The sequence below is a fragment of the Ochlerotatus camptorhynchus genome, unplaced genomic scaffold (genome assembly GCF_037179485.1).
Source record: "Ochlerotatus camptorhynchus isolate MF236.1 unplaced genomic scaffold, CSIRO-AGI_Acam_v1.1 ptg000685l, whole genome shotgun sequence".
Lineage (NCBI taxonomy): Eukaryota > Metazoa > Arthropoda > Insecta > Diptera > Culicidae > Ochlerotatus > Ochlerotatus camptorhynchus.
In genome coordinates, this window is record NW_027041162.1 from 39,671 (window position 1) to 57,142 (window position 17,472).

Sequence of the window (17,472 nt, forward strand, 5' to 3'; positions counted from 1 at the left end):
TTCCCCATTTTTGGATATATCTACTGCAAAAAAAAGGGTAAAAATGTACATTCAATTATTGTCAAGACATCTTTGGTGAACTGGAAGCGCAAAGTGTTTTATCATTTTTAACAACCAAACGTTATGATCATTCGTTAATTTCACGTGCATCGATTACGTGATGATACGACGGAGTATAAAATTGTTTTCCAACCGAGCTGACCGATGTTGATTGACGTGACAATGTTTATTTAACAACAATGCTGCGGCTGCGAGTTTAATTGTTTGCGTCACTTTCCATAACAAATCTGAAGAACAGCACAGCATTCCTGGACATGATCTGATATCGTGGTAAGAATTGTATGTGTAATTATGATGAAAATTGTATTTGTTCTAAGTATGAGTTCCGTTTCAGGTTAGCAATGATTTTCAAAGAGGAAGAAATGACGTTTACAGAAGGGTCCGAACAAGCTGAATGAGCAGTAAATCTCGTAGACCGATTCCCAGTGGATGCTATTGATTATTTGTGTGATATTGTGCTAATAGTTATGTCCAATAAAGAGTATGAATTGTTTTTATAGGATTTCAGGTTTTCTTAAAGAAATACATCGGTTTGATGACAGGTATTCCCATGAAGCAAAAAGTAAATCAATAAAATGGGTACTCTTCATACATTTCCGAAAAAGCAAGAAGGGTACAAAATACCCATTTTTGACGTATTCGTTTACTAATCATTAATGATTAAAACCGGTTTTACTCATTTCATGAGTTAAGCCACTTTGCTTGAAAACGAGTAATTTTTTTTTTTTCATTAATGGGAACTTTGGAGTTAGCGTGCAGGGCACCAGAGGAATACACGGCGAATGAGAACAACCCAAATTTGAGTTTAGTTCACTCTTAATCGCCAAAAGTGCAGGAACTCAGCGATGAGTAAATTTGCCTCATGTTTTCCCAGGATTTTCCAGGGAAAAATTCCCGAATTTGAGAATAGTAAAGATTGGATTCACTCAGTCTATTGTAGTACCAATGAATACCAAATCCGAAGCTGAATAAAATTTTCGTCAATTTCCTCATTTTCCGGCAGATTTTTTAGGTTTTCCACAGGAAACCATGACACAAATTTTAGTCATCGCTGAGTTCCTGCACTTTTGGTGATTATGAGTGAACTAAATTCAAATTTGGGTCGTTCTCATTCGCCGTGTACGAGAAATTTCACTCGAGTTGTTCGCAGATGACAGGCGTTGCAGTCCTGTGCGTCGGCGTCACTTGCGCTGGACGCGGGTGACTGATGAGTGCGATGAATGGCGCAACAGGTGGGTGTCCCATTACAAATTTCCCTTCTCGTCCATGATCCGGTGGTGGGTGTTGTTTTTTGTATCCTAAGTGTAGGTGTATAACAGTTGGGAAGAAAGTGAAAGTGATCGGTTGGAAATGCAGTCGAAAGTGTTATCGTTTATCATAATCCTTTTCATCAGAACTTTTATTAGGCGATTGGCAATCTGGCCCGATGATTCTGATTGGAGCCAGGTGCAAGAGCTTCTTTGAAGATCCGACGGAATGTTGTGAAATGTTTAGCTAGAATTAGGAGTTGCAACAGTCTTTCAAGTATTGGCTTCACGTGCAAACCATCGTTCATTTGGTGAGTTCGTTCCTGTTTATTTTTTCACTTGTTTCGATACCATCTATCAGTTTTCTACAATTTTATCTTAGACAAAATGTCGAAGAGCCACGTTCATGCTGTAATTTGTCGAGCGCACAATTTTCACATGTTGAGATCGAGTCAAGATATTCTTTGTTTCTGGTTTTAGACGTTTGATATCTTCAGTGATGTTTTTGTACTTTAAAGTTTCCTTTATCTGTGATCATGGTGGGTCTGAAGAGTTTTTGTTTGAAATTGGCTGAAATTGAAATTGCATACCCCCTCCCCATGGACATGGAGGTTAATTTCTTTATATTTGCAACGATGATGATTTCCTATAGTGACACATATCACCTTCTTAATGCTTCAGTATGCCTCAAACGATTAATTCTTGGTTGTTAATAGAACTTCCTTGAAGAAATCGGCTGCTTCATGCAGACTGAGCAATTCTGATTATAGTTTCAGATTTGTTCTGTATACAGAGGAATTGGGAGGGCTTATTAGAAACATCTCACCAATAAAGTAATGATCTTCTAGTAAATTTTGCATATCATTTTATTAATATTTTATTTTATTTAAGCATATTGTTTTTGTTACAGTCAATTAGCATTAGCATACAATACAAGAGATTTAATATTATTTGCTCGTTTTTGCGTTTAATAATCAATATTTATTTTTCTTGTAATAACCTTTGAAAGCTTTTTTTTTTCCAAGTTTTTGTTTTGTGATCTGAAAGTTTTCCCAGTTTGGTTAGAAGTTTCGAAGCTAACGCATGTCCACAGGCCCAATAGAAAGATAGACAGAAAAAGTGTATCATGAAGAATGGTTGCATGCAGGGTTGCTTCCACTCACTTGCTATAGATGAGTGATTTTCGGAGTTTTGAATTCGTTAGATGTTGTAATGGAGATTTGTGCTGTTGGATGCGGGTGGAGATTGGAGGGCGGGTGTTTGACGCATAGAGCCTGTCAATTTCGATTTCAGAGTGCCGCAGTCGGTGGTTTTATGATTCGTGAGCGCTTGCGATTCGTAGAATCGTTGATTGTGACTGCAAGTGGATTTGGCGGGTTTTGTGTGTCGGACGCTTGCTTTTTGGCCTCCTCTTGTGTCTGCAGAGTATCATTATAGCCAAGGTTGCAAATACTCATTTCAGCTAAAACAATGTTTTTCTAAATTATGAAATAATTAGATGCCATGATCAAATTTTGAATTGGTAGGATACAAGAAGAGGTTGCAAAGAATGTGTTTGACATATTAAACCTGTTTATTTCACTTCATGAGAGTCACAATCAGCGATTTTTCACAAACTCACTCACTCACTCACTCACTCACTCAGCGATCAGAAAATCGCTGATTGTGACTCATAGAAAGCAAAATTTACAGGTTTTATGCTTCTAACGCATACTTTGTAACCTCTTCTTGTAAGTTACAAGTAAAACATGCCATCATACCATCTTTTGGTTTTATTATTCCGAAAAACATTATTTTAGCTGAAATGAGTATTTGCAACCTTGATTGTAGCGTCTAATAGTTTTAAAATTCCTGGTTGCGTGGAATATATTTGTGAGAATATCTTTTTGAGATTTTAGTAGTCACGTTTGTTTTCATGTTCGGTAAATGCACTTTTTGGCAAGTAATATACTTTTTGGAAAGTAATACACACTAAGATTTTGTTTTCATGTTCGGTAAATTTTACCGAAATCATAACAGTTGAACGTTCGGTAAAACTTTGACCTTCATTTTAAAGGCTATTGAATTTGAAAATTCTAAAACTTGTTCAACCTTGTTTAAATGATCAAATCTTGTCATTTTAGTGGAGATTTAGTTTCAAAGTAGCTGAAAAGCAATTGAATTGAATTGCATAAATTTTACCGAACAAGCTGTTCAGATTTCGGTAAAAATTACTGAAGTCGGCGATAATTTCTAACTGTGTATAACACCATATTTTCGACACGATTGAAGTACATCCACTTTGATGTGATAGGGGAAATGGCAATAATGCTCTAAGATTGGGCCCATCACTAAAAATCTGCTATTTATCAATTTTATCTAGATTAACGCGTCATTGGGACGGTACTAATGGATATTTTTGGTCAATATTGAAAATTTAGTCGATATCTGATTTTATGTATGGGTCCAAATTAAGAGCATTTAGACCGACATTACATCCATTACCCCTATTAAAATTAATTGTTTGCTGTGTAGCATTGCTATCGCTCAGCTCGAGCTTTTTTTATAGGGCAAAGCACCCAAAATGAAACAGTGCTCAAACGGATTCAAATTGGGTGCTGATTGGCAAATCCTAAAATGTTAATTCATTTGGTTAGAAACTGACTGTGCACAAACCGATTAAATTATATGGAAATTACAATCTAAAAAACATATTGTTTCTTCATTGGATACTAGTTCTTTTTCAATATTAATCTAAAAAAAAGTCCATTGTCCATTGTAAATTCTCAGCTATGAATGATTTCCGGCTAGCTCCCGACTAATTAAGTAAAGTTTTGTGAGAAGAAAATACAGGGAAAATGGCTCTTATGTTGGCCTATGGATCTAAGATTGGGCCCATCGCTAAAAATCCGCTATTTATTCATTTTATCTATATGAACGTTTCATTTGGACGGTACTAATGGATGTTTTTGGTCGCTATTGAAAATTTAGGCGATTGTTGAATTTAAGTATGGGCCCAAATTAGGGACATTTAGGCCGAAATCATCGTAAGGGAAAATTAATCGTTTGCGGTTGACAAAACATTTTGCGCATCATCGGAACGTGGTCACGCATACTCACGCAAGGATCATCGTCATCATAAGTGAGTGCCTACATCAATAGGCTGGCTGCCGTTACAAGAAGGGAGTATGTATAGGTGGTCAAGTACTAACGGTGCGCTAGTGTTGGTGAGTTATTTGAAGCTAATGTCCATGAAAAGTTCACTATTTTGCCATTAAAAGTGCCATAAAAAAAAATACGGTCGGATTTGAACCTGTTTCATATGAACGAAAGGTGTATGCTAATCACAAATGTCTTGACAAATTGAATGCAATTGTGAATTGCAAAAAATTGAATTTGATGTGAATTTTGCGAATAAACACGAGGAGCATTGGTTATAGCAAAACTTGCCATTTACAATCGTCATAGTTCATTTGTGTAAACAAACTAACACTTCTTCCTTGAGTGTCACCTTTGTAGCTATAATCCAAGCTTTAATCAAATCTACACTCAAAAATAATATTATTCCAAGAATGATTAAATTTAATACATTTAAGGTATAAACATTGATTATACATCGGTTAGCCTAAAAAGTAATCAGGTTTTAGATTTTATTTTACACTAAAAATGAAAACAAGAGACTAAATCATAAATTAGCATAATCTTTGAGCAAAATATGCGCTTGTTTCGTGTCGACCGGTCTCCGATTGCTTCGAAAAAGTTTTGATGTTTATTTAGGTGAAAAATATCATAGCGAAACATAAACATGAAAGTAATGATTTTCTGGTTAAAAAACATTCTGAATAATTATTTCTCCAGACATAAAATTAATGTCTTAGCTTCCATAATCACAACCTCACTTTATCCGATTTTGAGAAATGCCTGTGTTTTACTTGTCTATCAGTTATCATAGATGGCCCGACAGAAATCTTTTCTAGCGGTGTACCAAGACATTTGACAACATCTCTAAGAATAGAAAACATTATACAATGCTACTTCTTTGAAACCCCAAGACGAGAATTTGAAGATAATCATCTGCATTCACGGAAACGATCACAGTCCTTCCGGACGCGCTAATGAGCTCTCCAGGAAAATAACGGGAATTGGAACAGAAGGATTCGATTAAAAGAGCCACGAAGTTCTTTTGCTGAATGCAAATGACAACATATAAAATGTTATGGAAGATGCCTAGAATAGTCAACAACGCGAACAATGATGATTTGGTCTATCCCAGCTAAATATTTTGCCAACGCGTCGTGACGGCGATTTTAACAGGACAACGAAATATTTTTATTTGTCATATTGGAAAATAAAGTTTATTAACGTGACGATTGTTTTCCTTTTCAAACAAAAACAAATAACACTAATTTTAAAATGACAGCAATCAAACACATTCTATGAATAATCAAACAGTAAACAAACTATACACACACTCACTTTATACTTTTCTATGTATAAACAATTTTTATACTAAGTTTGCATTCTTTCCCTTTATACTGACCGTTGCGTCGGTACGGAGAGTTGCAATTTAGCGTAACTTTTATACTATTTAGCTTTCAATAATGTTTAGTGTAATCTGTAATTAGATTTTCTACATGAAAGTCGATCTCGTGATCCATCAGTCAAAGGAGCACCCACACAATACGGTTCCAGGAAGACGGTCAGTAATCTGGATTTACCTTGTTACCTTTTTGGCGACCCAAAACATTTTACATTTTTGATGAAAATAAACTTTATATGGGAAATGGCTCTTATGTTGGCCAATGAATCTAAGATTGGGCCCATCGCTAAAATTCAGCTATTTATCAATTTTATCAAGATGAATTACGACGGTATTTCTGGATATTTTTGGTCGCTATTGAAAATTAAGTCGATTGCTGATTTTATGTATGGGCCCAAATTAGGGGTATTTAGGCCGAAATTACATCCATTTCCCCTATCATTTTATTTTATTGTTTTTCAATCAATAACAATAACAACCTGAAGCAAGCTAATGAGTTTGCTGTCTCCCAGTTCTTAACGGTCGAGTACAAAGTGTAGGGTAGGATGGTGCAAAACGCACCCTTTAAGCAAAATCGTCAATGGCTGGCGAATGGAAGCTAAAATCAAGAAGAAAGTAATGGCGTTTGGTTCATCACCATGTTTTCTACAAAGATCGAGTGATTTAGAACTACAAAAGGATGATTTTCCATGACTTTCAAGGTATTTTCTAAATTGCTTCCAAAATGATAGTGGGGCAAAACGCCTGATTCATGATGCAATATGCACCCCAACATTGGGGCAAGACGCACGACAACAATGGCCAAAACGCACCACAACATTGGGGTAAAATGCACCCCATGGTAAACAAACCATAACCCCTGCAAGTAGATAATGCAAAGGGATGCGGTATTTCAAATGATTATTTCTTTATGTTACATCAGAAAAAAGGTCTCAAAATCTCAATAGAATGTTAAACTGTGATTCATCAAGTAAAATATCTAAAAAATATACGAAACGTAAATTTGTTATTTTTTTTTTGTGATATATGATGTTAAAAGCTTAATTTACAGTCGATGATTTTAACAACTGTGTCCTGTTTTGCACAAAATGTAACTTTTTAAAGGAATCAGCAGGTCAATACATGATTTTATGATCAAGAATTATTTGTGAAACCTCCAGTTGAAAACAATCACAAACCGTTACCCGGAAAATGCATCTGAGGAAAAGTTATCGCTGTTTTTCTAAAAGTGGGCATTTTACCCCAGGGGTGCATTATGGGCTGTTCTCCCTTATATCCTTGCCGAAGTGAGCCTTCCCAAGGGCGTAGCCAGGTTTCGAGATAGGGATAGGCGAAAAAAAAATTCTATGGAAAATTTGGCCGAAGTCCATTTTACCGAAATCCTTTGTGTTACTGGGTTTAGGGGGGCAGTTGCACCCCCTCTGCCCCCTCTGGCTACGCCTATGAGCCTGCCCCTTCTTCATCAGGGTTGTTCTCATTTGATAACATCAACCGGTGGAAACTAACGATTTTAAATTGGCTCACTACTTGACTAGCCTATTGGTCCCAAGCAAATCGATTAACGTACCCTAGTCTAGTCAAAATTCTAGTACTAAACTATGTTTGTTTTGATTCGCTATGAAAGTTTGACACATAAAATGAGGGGTTCGTGGATTTCCTATGTTTCGAGGGGTGCATCGATTAGCTTGGGACCGAAGATAGTACCAGAGCTGAGCCAAAATGTTGAACACTTTTCTTCGGGACCTACTAGTCTTAGAGTTACCTCTATGATAACATTGAGGACGGTTTCCTCAAGTATGTTGATATTTCTGATCCTCTGAAAATCACATCGCATTGATTCAATAGAACTATTATCATCCTTAAATTTTTAGCGGCGCCGGTTGTGTAGTGGTAAGTGTGATAACCTCTCATCCCAGCAGGTCTGGGTTCAATCACAGTCGGCGCCACCGGCATGTTCTGAGCCAGAACATCTCTGAGGGAAGTAAAGCCGTTGGTCCCCGGTTCATCAGTTGATGGGTCGATAGGTATGGTCCAGGTGTGGGTGCTGCCTTCTTGGCGTCGGTAGCATTGGTGCTCAGCATCGACGAATTTCGCTACCGCGGTTAACGCGATTTATTCGCTGCCACGGCGTACAAAACGCGCCAGTTTGGGGGGACCTTAATGGAGGTTATATCAAGTGCCCATGACCACATTGTACACATCCGGACATGATTTGTATACCCCAGGGGAAGTGGCCAGTTTCTAACTTGATACAAAATCATGAAAGTAACGTCTATGTTTGAGTTAAAACGAAGCCTCATTTTGGCATTCAATCCCTTTAACCGACACTGTCACCTGCTCTGTCACTTTTTTTGATATGCGTTATGTCCCATTTTCGTTATTTTGTTTTAGAGAAAAAGGGTAGAACACTACTTCGCCGTAATCGCCCATTTCCGTTCTATCGATCAGAAAAGATCAATAATATCAATGATTTCACCATGCACAAATCAATAATAGGTTTGTTCAGATGCGTTAGTTCATTAGCTACAACATAAATCCTGTTAGAGCGCATTATATGAATATTTACGCTCATTGTTCTCAAAACAAAAGAAGCGCTCCTAGCGAATCCCCTTTTTCTACGTTTACCCGTAGGACGAAGAAAATCTAATAGCGTTTCAATGCGTTTGGACGGAATTGAAACTCATAGAACGAATTTAGAATCAAGAAGCAGTATCAGATTTTAAACAATATCTCAACAATTTGTGACTCTTTATCATATGGAAAGGTGAATAAATTTAGAAGTCATCTTTGAGAGAAATTTTCCTTTTTTTTTGTTCAAACCCGTTCAAACAAAGGAGGTAAAGCGCGGGTTGTGCTTAGTAGGACGGAAATTAGATCAAAGCCCTATGTAGATGAAAAATAAATGAAGCATATTAAGTTTGAATAGTGCACTTGTGGGAAATGCTTTCATGTGGGAAAGGCTTTAAATATATATTTTTATTTTCCTTCATATACGCCACGAATCCTCGGTGATTGATCGGATCGGTAGTCGATCAGTGCAGACGTGTTTTTAAGTTTCTCCTCCCAACCGCACGTAGTTTTCTTCATCTATTGTGCAGTGAGGACTCATAGGCGTAGCCAGAGGGAGACAGGGAGGGAAACAACACCTCCCCCTCCGCTAAACTCAGCAACACAAAGGCTTTCGGTGAAATTACGAAAACATGACACTGCAAAGTCACTAGGCCATTCGGGTGAGACCTTTTCATTGTATCTATTTATATTCCATTTTATTGCAGATTTATCAAATGCTCTATATTGACGAAGAGAGTTTTTTAATCATTCACCCTCCCTGTAACATATATGAAGCACAGACAAACAGACGTAACTCTTCATTGTGTATCTTCGTTCATGCATTTAACGGTTGATTTGAATATTATCAGTTCCGCGAACTACTCGCCGCAGCGCTGGCATCGGATCACTTTGACGTTTCTATATATTCTATAGAACTTTTATGCAATATTGTTTTCGAGTTAGCGAGCAAGCTTGTTTTCCGCGAGAAGCCAGATAGATGTCGCTACTGAGGTTATATGTTTTGAGATACTATGTTTTCAAGAACAAGTTTTTCAAAGAGTTACGTCTGTTTGTCTGTGTATGAAGGTTGTATGGATCCCTGCACCTTCTTAAGTAAATGTTGGAATAACTTTCCTTCCCTTCTCCTGCGATTGTAAGGATGTGGTCAGGTGAATAATACGATGCTTGTTTTGTAGATTTTTTTTTGTGGAAGATCACTAATCCTAAGTGTTTTTTTCCTGCGTACACATAGTCCTCTGAAACTGACGTCTACGAACATTTCTCAACCGAATCAGTAATTTTGTGTGGGAATGAATAGCAACAAACTTACCCCTCACAGGAACTTGTCGAACGTATGCCTCTTCAGCCACGGATACGGCATGTTGAAGTCCTTTCAACGCCCGGTCGATGTCATCGACGGTATCGAGCGGTGGATTTTTATCGATGCTGCTGTCCACCATTCGTCTGTACGGCATCCAGTTGACATGGTGGTAGTCTTTACACAACGGGAGCTTGTAAAGGTGATGGCGGTCAGATCGTTCTTGAATTTGATTCCTAGTCCGTTGCTTGCGGTACACTGGCGTAGGCAGTAAACAGTGGTAAACCGGACGTTTCCGGTTGGTGATTCCGCCTTCATACTAACGGCCTCGATGATTGAAGTGCGGTTGTGGGGTAGAGTGCAGAACTTGATTCCCTTTCTGACGATGACCGCTACACCCCCCCCCCCCTGTAGCTGGTGCGATCATGCCGGATAATGTTGTGGTCAGGCAACCAAAAGACGGGTTTCGGTTAGTTCCAGGTAGCGATGGTTAACGGTTTAGACACCATACTGGATAATGAACTTACCGACAGGCTTGCTTCCACTCACTTGCTATAAAAACATGATTTTCTGAATTTTGAAATCATTAGATGTTATAATCATATTTTGTACTTGTTAGATACAAGAAGAGGTTGAAAGGCAAGTGTTTGACACATGAAAGCTGTCAAATTCATATAGTCACAATTAGCGATTTTACGACTCACGAGCGCTCACTCTGAGTGAACGCTCACGAATCATAAAATCGCTTATTGTAACACTCTGGTAGCGAAATTGACAGGTTTTATGTACTTTGACTATATGTTTTTAGTATTACTTCTACGTGAAGCCAACGATTTACATAGTTGAAGATGCTAATTTCAAATAACAGACTGTAGTGGTAATTTTTATACGATAGATGGAGTAGATGAAAGCATAGAGTTGATAGTTCCGTTAGAGTACGGCAGTGTGAAGATTGTATATAGATATTAGACAAGCGAGCTAGGACAACTTTTAAGGAAGGTACAAATCGGTTTTTTCATCTCTCTTTACCAAACTCCCCCTTTGGAGAGGGATGGTGAGGGGTGTCCCCCCCCCCCCGCCACCACTGGCAAAAAGAGATGAAAACCGACCCGCTCAAGTACCAACTGTGTGTTTGAAACAGTTCTACCGATTTTTTACCGCACTTCAGTTGTTATTTGAAGAAAGGCATCCAGTCGTAGGTTTGGAAATTGCAACTATTGTTTACCCCTACCACGATATGTGCTCCTGTCATCGTCGACTTGACGATCTCGAGGGGACACGGGTGGGGTAGGTACCTTTCGACCATTGACAGTAATTCATGGTATGCTCCCATCCAGAGTTATGTACTTTGACTATATGTTTTTAGTATTACTTCTACGTGAAGTCATTAGCATCTTCAACTAGGTTTTATGTGTCAAACACTTACCTTTCATCCGCTTCTTGTATCTAACAAGTACAAAATATCATTATAACATCGAATGATTTCAAAATTCAGAAAATCATTTTTTTATAGCAAGTGAGTGGAAGCAACCCTGCTTACCGAGCACTCGGGCTTATTGCGGCACTTACGACCATCGGTCATGTTGATGAAAATCTCCATCAGTTCATCCGCTGACAACAGATCGGGATTATTTGTTTGAGCTGTTGGTTGTCTCCAGAATCCAGGAGGGATGAAGAGCTTTGTCCAGCAGAAGATCCAGACGTTTCTTGAGGGGGTGCGGATCTCACCCGTGAATTTGCTTGTCCATGAAGAGATGGAAAGTCCTCCGCCCTGAAAACCAGGGCCTTATCCTTCCTTCGTCCCGGTTGATTGTTGGTGGACGCCTGTTTTCGGATGCGCTTGAAATCCTCGCGTTTAGGGCACTGCTTGTCGGATACTTGGTGAGCACCACAACAGTTGGTTCATCCGCAGTGCCCCCATCAGAAAAAAAAACCGAAATTTTACTAACCGTTCTATAGCATAATGTTACAAGTCGGATGGACTTACATAGCTAATCTAAAAGCATAAATAGAGGTACCGTCTGATAATTTCGCAGGAATTCCCCGTTTTCTTATGCAAAATAATGGATCTGCGTTCATAAAACGCATGAAATCTAAAAAAACTTATATTTAGTATTTTTTTAATTCAATCGGTGGATAAAAGATGTACCAAAAATTAAATGGAGGGATTTCAAGTCTACATGTTTTGATAGCGAGATATTCACGATCAATTACGAAATTTCGCATAAATGTCCAACCAGTTTTTTGTTTGCTTTTTTACAGCATTCTGAGGTAGCCCTACCTGAATATTAAAATAGGAAAATAAATGTTGATACACAGCACTGACTTTCCCTGTTGCCCAATTTCTCAATAATCGCTTAGGGAATATACATAAATAACTTAGCAGTTGAGGAGGGGAGGGGTTTCAGAAAATGTGACCGACCATGTATTAGGTATAGCACTCTACGAAGGGAAAGGGGGGTTAGTTGGTCAAAAAATGCTACGTAATTTATGGCTGGTCCTTTATATTACTTCCATGGCTGTTTCCCAATTAGCGAGTTAAATTTAACTCGTAGTTAAAAGTGACAGATGGAAAGTTATCGAATAACCTCGCTATCCGAGCGTGATTATTTCTGACCGAGTAGAAGTTGAATATAGGCAACCGATCGATCGAAAAAACCGGGATTTTCGAACATTGAAAATAACTGTCGAAATGTCACGTTTAACCACGAGTTAAATTTAACTCGGCAATTGGGACACAGTCCAAAAAGTATTTCTTGATTACTTTTTCGAAGGGACGTATCAGCTTTTGTAAACAACGTATTTGATCCTCGATTTGGAGTAACTGGTAGCTCGCCCACGCATGCTAACACTACCGTCAGATAGGGGAAATTTTCCCCAACCGGATGGAGCGGGATCCACTTCGGAGTGCTTGCACCATCGAGGTGACGGGGCCGGGGCTCGCTGCCATCAGCTAGTGAGCTCGACGGGAACTACGCGCATGGTTTGGGGTGCTGCAATCTGCTCATTCGCCGTCCGAAGCGAAAATGAGTTAAGGCACGACAGCAACGCTGTTTTATAAGTTTTAAGATTCATGCAGAACGATGTGCAACCCAGTGGTACTCGATTATGACGACTGGGTGTAAGGAGAATGCGAGGGAGAACGTTTATTTCATGAAAACAGTGATAAAATTACCACTTTTCATTTGTACATTTTCAACAGTTTTTTATGAACGGCGCCGGTGGTGTAGTGGTAAGCGTGATTACCTCTCACCCCAGCAGGCCTGGGTTCAATCCCAGTCGGCGCCGCCGGGATGTTCTGAGGCATAACATCTCTTATCACGCCTTCCTTCGGATGGGAAGTAAAGCCGTTGGTCCCCGGTTCATGAGTTGATGGGTCGATAGGTAGGGTCCAGGTGTGGGAGCTGCCTTCCTGGCACGTCGGTAGCATTGGTGCTCAGCACGGAAAACAAGATCGACAGAAAAAACAAACCAAAGGAAAAAAAAAAACAATTTTTTATGAAAAATTGGAAACGACAGCATTAATTTATGTTACCTTACTTGAATTCATGTTGTAAATGCGATATTTTAAAGACGACCAAAGTGATACACCGATGCACGACGCCTCCACCGAACAAAGTCAAACAGCTTCTTCGCCACCGTTTCCGTCGATGAAATGAGCGGCACACAGGTCTAGTATAGGAAACTAAGATGAGAGTCAGTAAAATGCCCGCTACACAAACATAAAAAGCTTAGCAGCTGCATGAGTATTGTTTCGAAATAATTGTTTTTGAAACAAATCAAATTATATGATTCTTAACCTGCAACATGCAACACTAAACAATAAAGTGTCATGATTCTTTTAAAAATAAAAACTTCCACGTATGAATTACACAAAATTCAAGAGTATCGTGTTGAAATAACGTATCACATCTACACTCAATTCTGCCTTCTTTCATTCTAGGTACCTCAAGACAGGACAATCGTGCGCAGGGTATTGAGGACTGTTTCGTTACCTCTATTTATCTGTATGAGCACCGTCTCAAGCTGTGGCATTCTAGTGGCGTTAGCACTCATCATGTTCAACATATGGCACCGGCACCGGAGGTAAGTGCTTTCCCGGAGATAATAAACTTAATCCTTATATGTGGCATTATTATCTACTATTCGTGTGCATAAAGGGTGATACGGTCAAAATTTGGTCAATATCAACTTGACGTATTTCTTTCAATTTTGCATTTAAAAAACCTGAACACCCCTCATTTTGAAGGTGTGTGTGTGTAGAATGTTGCTCCTATTTTGATTTTGGAATTCACTCTTCAGTTGTCAAAATGCCGTCCAAGCAAGAAGAGCAGCGTATCAAAATTTTGCTCGTGCATCGCGAAAATCCGAGCTACTCGCACGCAAAGTTGGCAAAATCGCTAAAGGTTGCCAAATCAACCGTTACAAATGTAATTAAAGTGTTTGGGGAACGTTTGTCGACAGCCAGGAAGTCTGGATCGGGGGGAAATCGAAAACCGGAAGCCGCTGAGACGACAAAGAGAGTTGCCGATAGTTTCAAGCGAAACCCTAACCTCTCTCTCCGAGATGCCGCAAATAAGCTGGGTGTATCGTCTACAACCGTGCATCGAGCCAAAAAACGAGCCGGACTATCGACTTACAAGAAGGTAGTGACTCCAAATCGCGATGATAAACAAAATACGACGGCCAAAGCGCGATCCCGGAGGCTGTACACGACGATGCTGACGAAGTTTGACTGCGTGGTAATGGACGACGAGACCTACGTCAAAGCCGACTACAAGCAGCTTCCGGGACAGGAGTTTTATACGGCAAAAGGAAGGGGAAAGGTAGCAGATGTTTTCAAGCACATGAAACTGTCAAAGTTCGCAAAGAAATATCTGGTTTGGCAAGCCATCTGTACCTGTGGCTTGAAAAGCAGCATTTTCATAGCTTCCGGGACTGTCAACCAAGAAATTTACGTGAAAGAGTGTTTGAATAAACGTCTGCTGCCTTTCCTGAAGAAACACGGTTGTTCCGTACTGTTTTGGCCGGATTTGGCATCTTGCCATTACGGTAAAAAGGCCATGGAGTGGTACGCCGCCAACAACGTGCAGGTGGTTCCCAAGGACAAGAACCCTCCCAACACGCCAGAGCTCCGCCCAATTGAGAAATACTGGGCTATTGTCAAGCGGAACCTAAAGAAGACCAAAAAAACTGCTAAGGGCGAGCAGCAGTTCAAGGCAAACTGGCTTTCTGCGGCGAAGAAGGTGGACAAGGTGGCTGTACAAAATCTGATGGCAGGGGTCAAGCGTAAGGCCCGGCAATTCGGATTTGGAAAAGCGGAAGCCTAACTGAATATTTTTCCTGAATTTTATACTAATTGAACTTGAAAAAGAAATTTAATTTGATTTTTTAAATAAACGATTTCACCGATTTACACGCGTTTTCCCTTGACCAAATTTTGACCGTATCACCCTTTATATACACTTATCCAGTTTGAGGGTATATTAGGTGCTTCGTCAGCCAAATAGTTTCCTGTACAATTTAGAAGACAAAAATGCACTATAGTTGGTGAACTATCTTTGATATGATCGTTAAGGTGTTGAATAGGACTGAAACACATTATTTTTAATTGAAGATTTCATGTGATAGCAACAAAAAAAACTGTTGCAGACATCGAATAAAACGATGACGGTAAAAGTTTTCGAATGACGAATTCCAAATGTTAAATTATCATTCGAATTGAATTCCAATATCATTCAAATTGCACCTAGTTCAAATTCGTGCGAATTGGAACTATTTTGTAGTGCACGGGGATAAATATAACCTCCAAAACCACAACCAATATTCCCGAAATCATGAATCATTCGAGTTAAAATCATAAACTAAATTTATGAATTTAATTTTTAGCTTTAAAACCAAAATAAAAAAAAAATAAAGCATCAGATTGGATTCGAACCAAGAACCTCTGTATCATTAAACTTAAAGTTCAACTACTAGACTACCAGTTCTTGTAAAAGGCGGAAGGCAAAAGGCGTATAAGAGCTACCTATGCAGTGCGTTTTATGAACACAGCTTATCAGGTACACGTAATGCTTGTAGTGGTCATAATTCCGCTGCATTATGAAATCATGTGTTTCCATCATGAAATCATGAATCAATATCATGATGTTATGGGATTGCAAGTTTTTTAATATCATGATTTTTTATTCATGAAAATTTAATCGGATTTGTTCCCGGGTGGGAACGTAGACCCGAGCCGGTTTCAAAAACTGACTATTTTAGTGAAGTTTGTCATCAAATGAGCAGCAGGATAAGCCTAAACCAAAAACAAATTCAGCCCTTATCATCAAAACATTCAGTTGTTAAAAATAAATTGTCGATTTCAAATTTCTTATCATAAGGAAGCAGTTCCATGTAAAGTGGAAGTTAAAGGGTGTCCACGATGAAATTGCCACACACAAAATTGATTCGCAAAATTCGAGTTTTCATCCGATTGCCATCAAATTTTCAGGGATTGAGAAATAACTTTTAAACTTCATTTTACCATTTTACTCGTATTTTATTTACAGTCCATACGCAAATGCCCGCACCTTGGCCTTAACCCCGGCCATAAGATTCTGCACAACCTGTGAATCAACCGTTTTTTGCATGTAAACCCATACTTTCTTCAGTTCCTCGACTTTCTTCACTACCTTAGGTCGTTTAAGCAGGTGCTGCTTCATAATCGCCCAGTACTTCTCGATGGGGCGGAGCTCCGGAGTGTTGGGAGGGTTGAACATTTTCGGCACGAAATTGACCTTATTGTCCGCCTACCACTTCAGCACGTCCTTGGAGTAGTGGCATGAGGCCAAATCCGGCCAGAAGATTGTTGGGACGTTGTGGGCCTTCAGGAGAGGAAGCAGCCACTTCTGGAGGCACTCTTTTATGTACACCTGTCCGTTCATCGTGTCCTGGGTCACGAAAGCTGCACTCCGCTTCCCGCACGTGCAGATGGCTTGCCAAACCAGGAATTTCTTCGCAAATTTGGACATCTTCTGAGTGCGGACATGCTCCGGAACGCTGAACTTATCCTTGGCCGTGAAAAACAGGTTGCCGGGGATCTGTTTGAAGTCGGCCTTCACATATGTTTCGTCGTCCATGATGCAGCATTCAACTTTCGTCAGCATGTTGAGGTACAACTTCCTGGCACGGGTTTTGGCGGACTTGTTCTGCTTCTCGTCGCGATTAGGGGCCTTTTGTACCTTGAACGTTCGAAGCCCAGCCTTAGTTTTGGCCTTCTGGACAAAACTTCGGCTTAGGTGCAGCTTCTTAGCCACACCCCTAACGGAGGCGTTCGGATTTCGGTTGAAGGCCCCAACTACGCGGTTGTGATTTTTGGTGTTGTACGGAATACTTTTTCCTTCACTTCTGGCCTTCCGATCGGTGGTCAACCGTTCCTCGAACCGCTTAATCACTCGCGACACCGTGGAATTTGCGATTCCCAACGTTTTAGCGATGGAACGATGCGAGAGATCCTTGTTCTCGTGATGAATGCGCAAGATTTTATCACGCACGAGCTGTTCTTTCGACTCCATTTCCGCGAGTTTTGATCACATGACTTTAAAACTTGCAGGATGTAAATAATGCACTATGAACTAAATCTACCCAAATTTTCATTAAATTCTACCCAACGGTTAAAAAGTTAGAGCAATTTCATAGTGTGGCAATTTCATCGTGGACACCCTTTAGTACGTCTGTCCAAGTCGGTTTTAATCGAATTGTCAAAATGCACAACGTTGTTCGATTTTTAACTTGCT

At 39.6% G+C, this 17,472-nt stretch overlaps 1 protein-coding gene across 4 annotated transcripts in view; it reads left to right on the forward strand.

Moving 5' to 3' along the window:
- GABA-B-R1 (gamma-aminobutyric acid type B receptor subunit 1) overlaps positions 1 to 17,472 on the forward strand; it is a 159,240-nt gene that overhangs the window by 34,636 nt on the left and 107,132 nt on the right. For all 4 annotated transcript variants that reach the window (XM_065238019.1, XM_065238020.1, XM_065238023.1 and 1 more), the window contains one exon: positions 13,638 to 13,780. In XM_065238019.1, the coding sequence (XP_065094091.1) occupies positions 13,638 to 13,780 (143 nt within the window). The remainder of the gene's footprint in view (positions 1 to 13,637; positions 13,781 to 17,472) is intronic.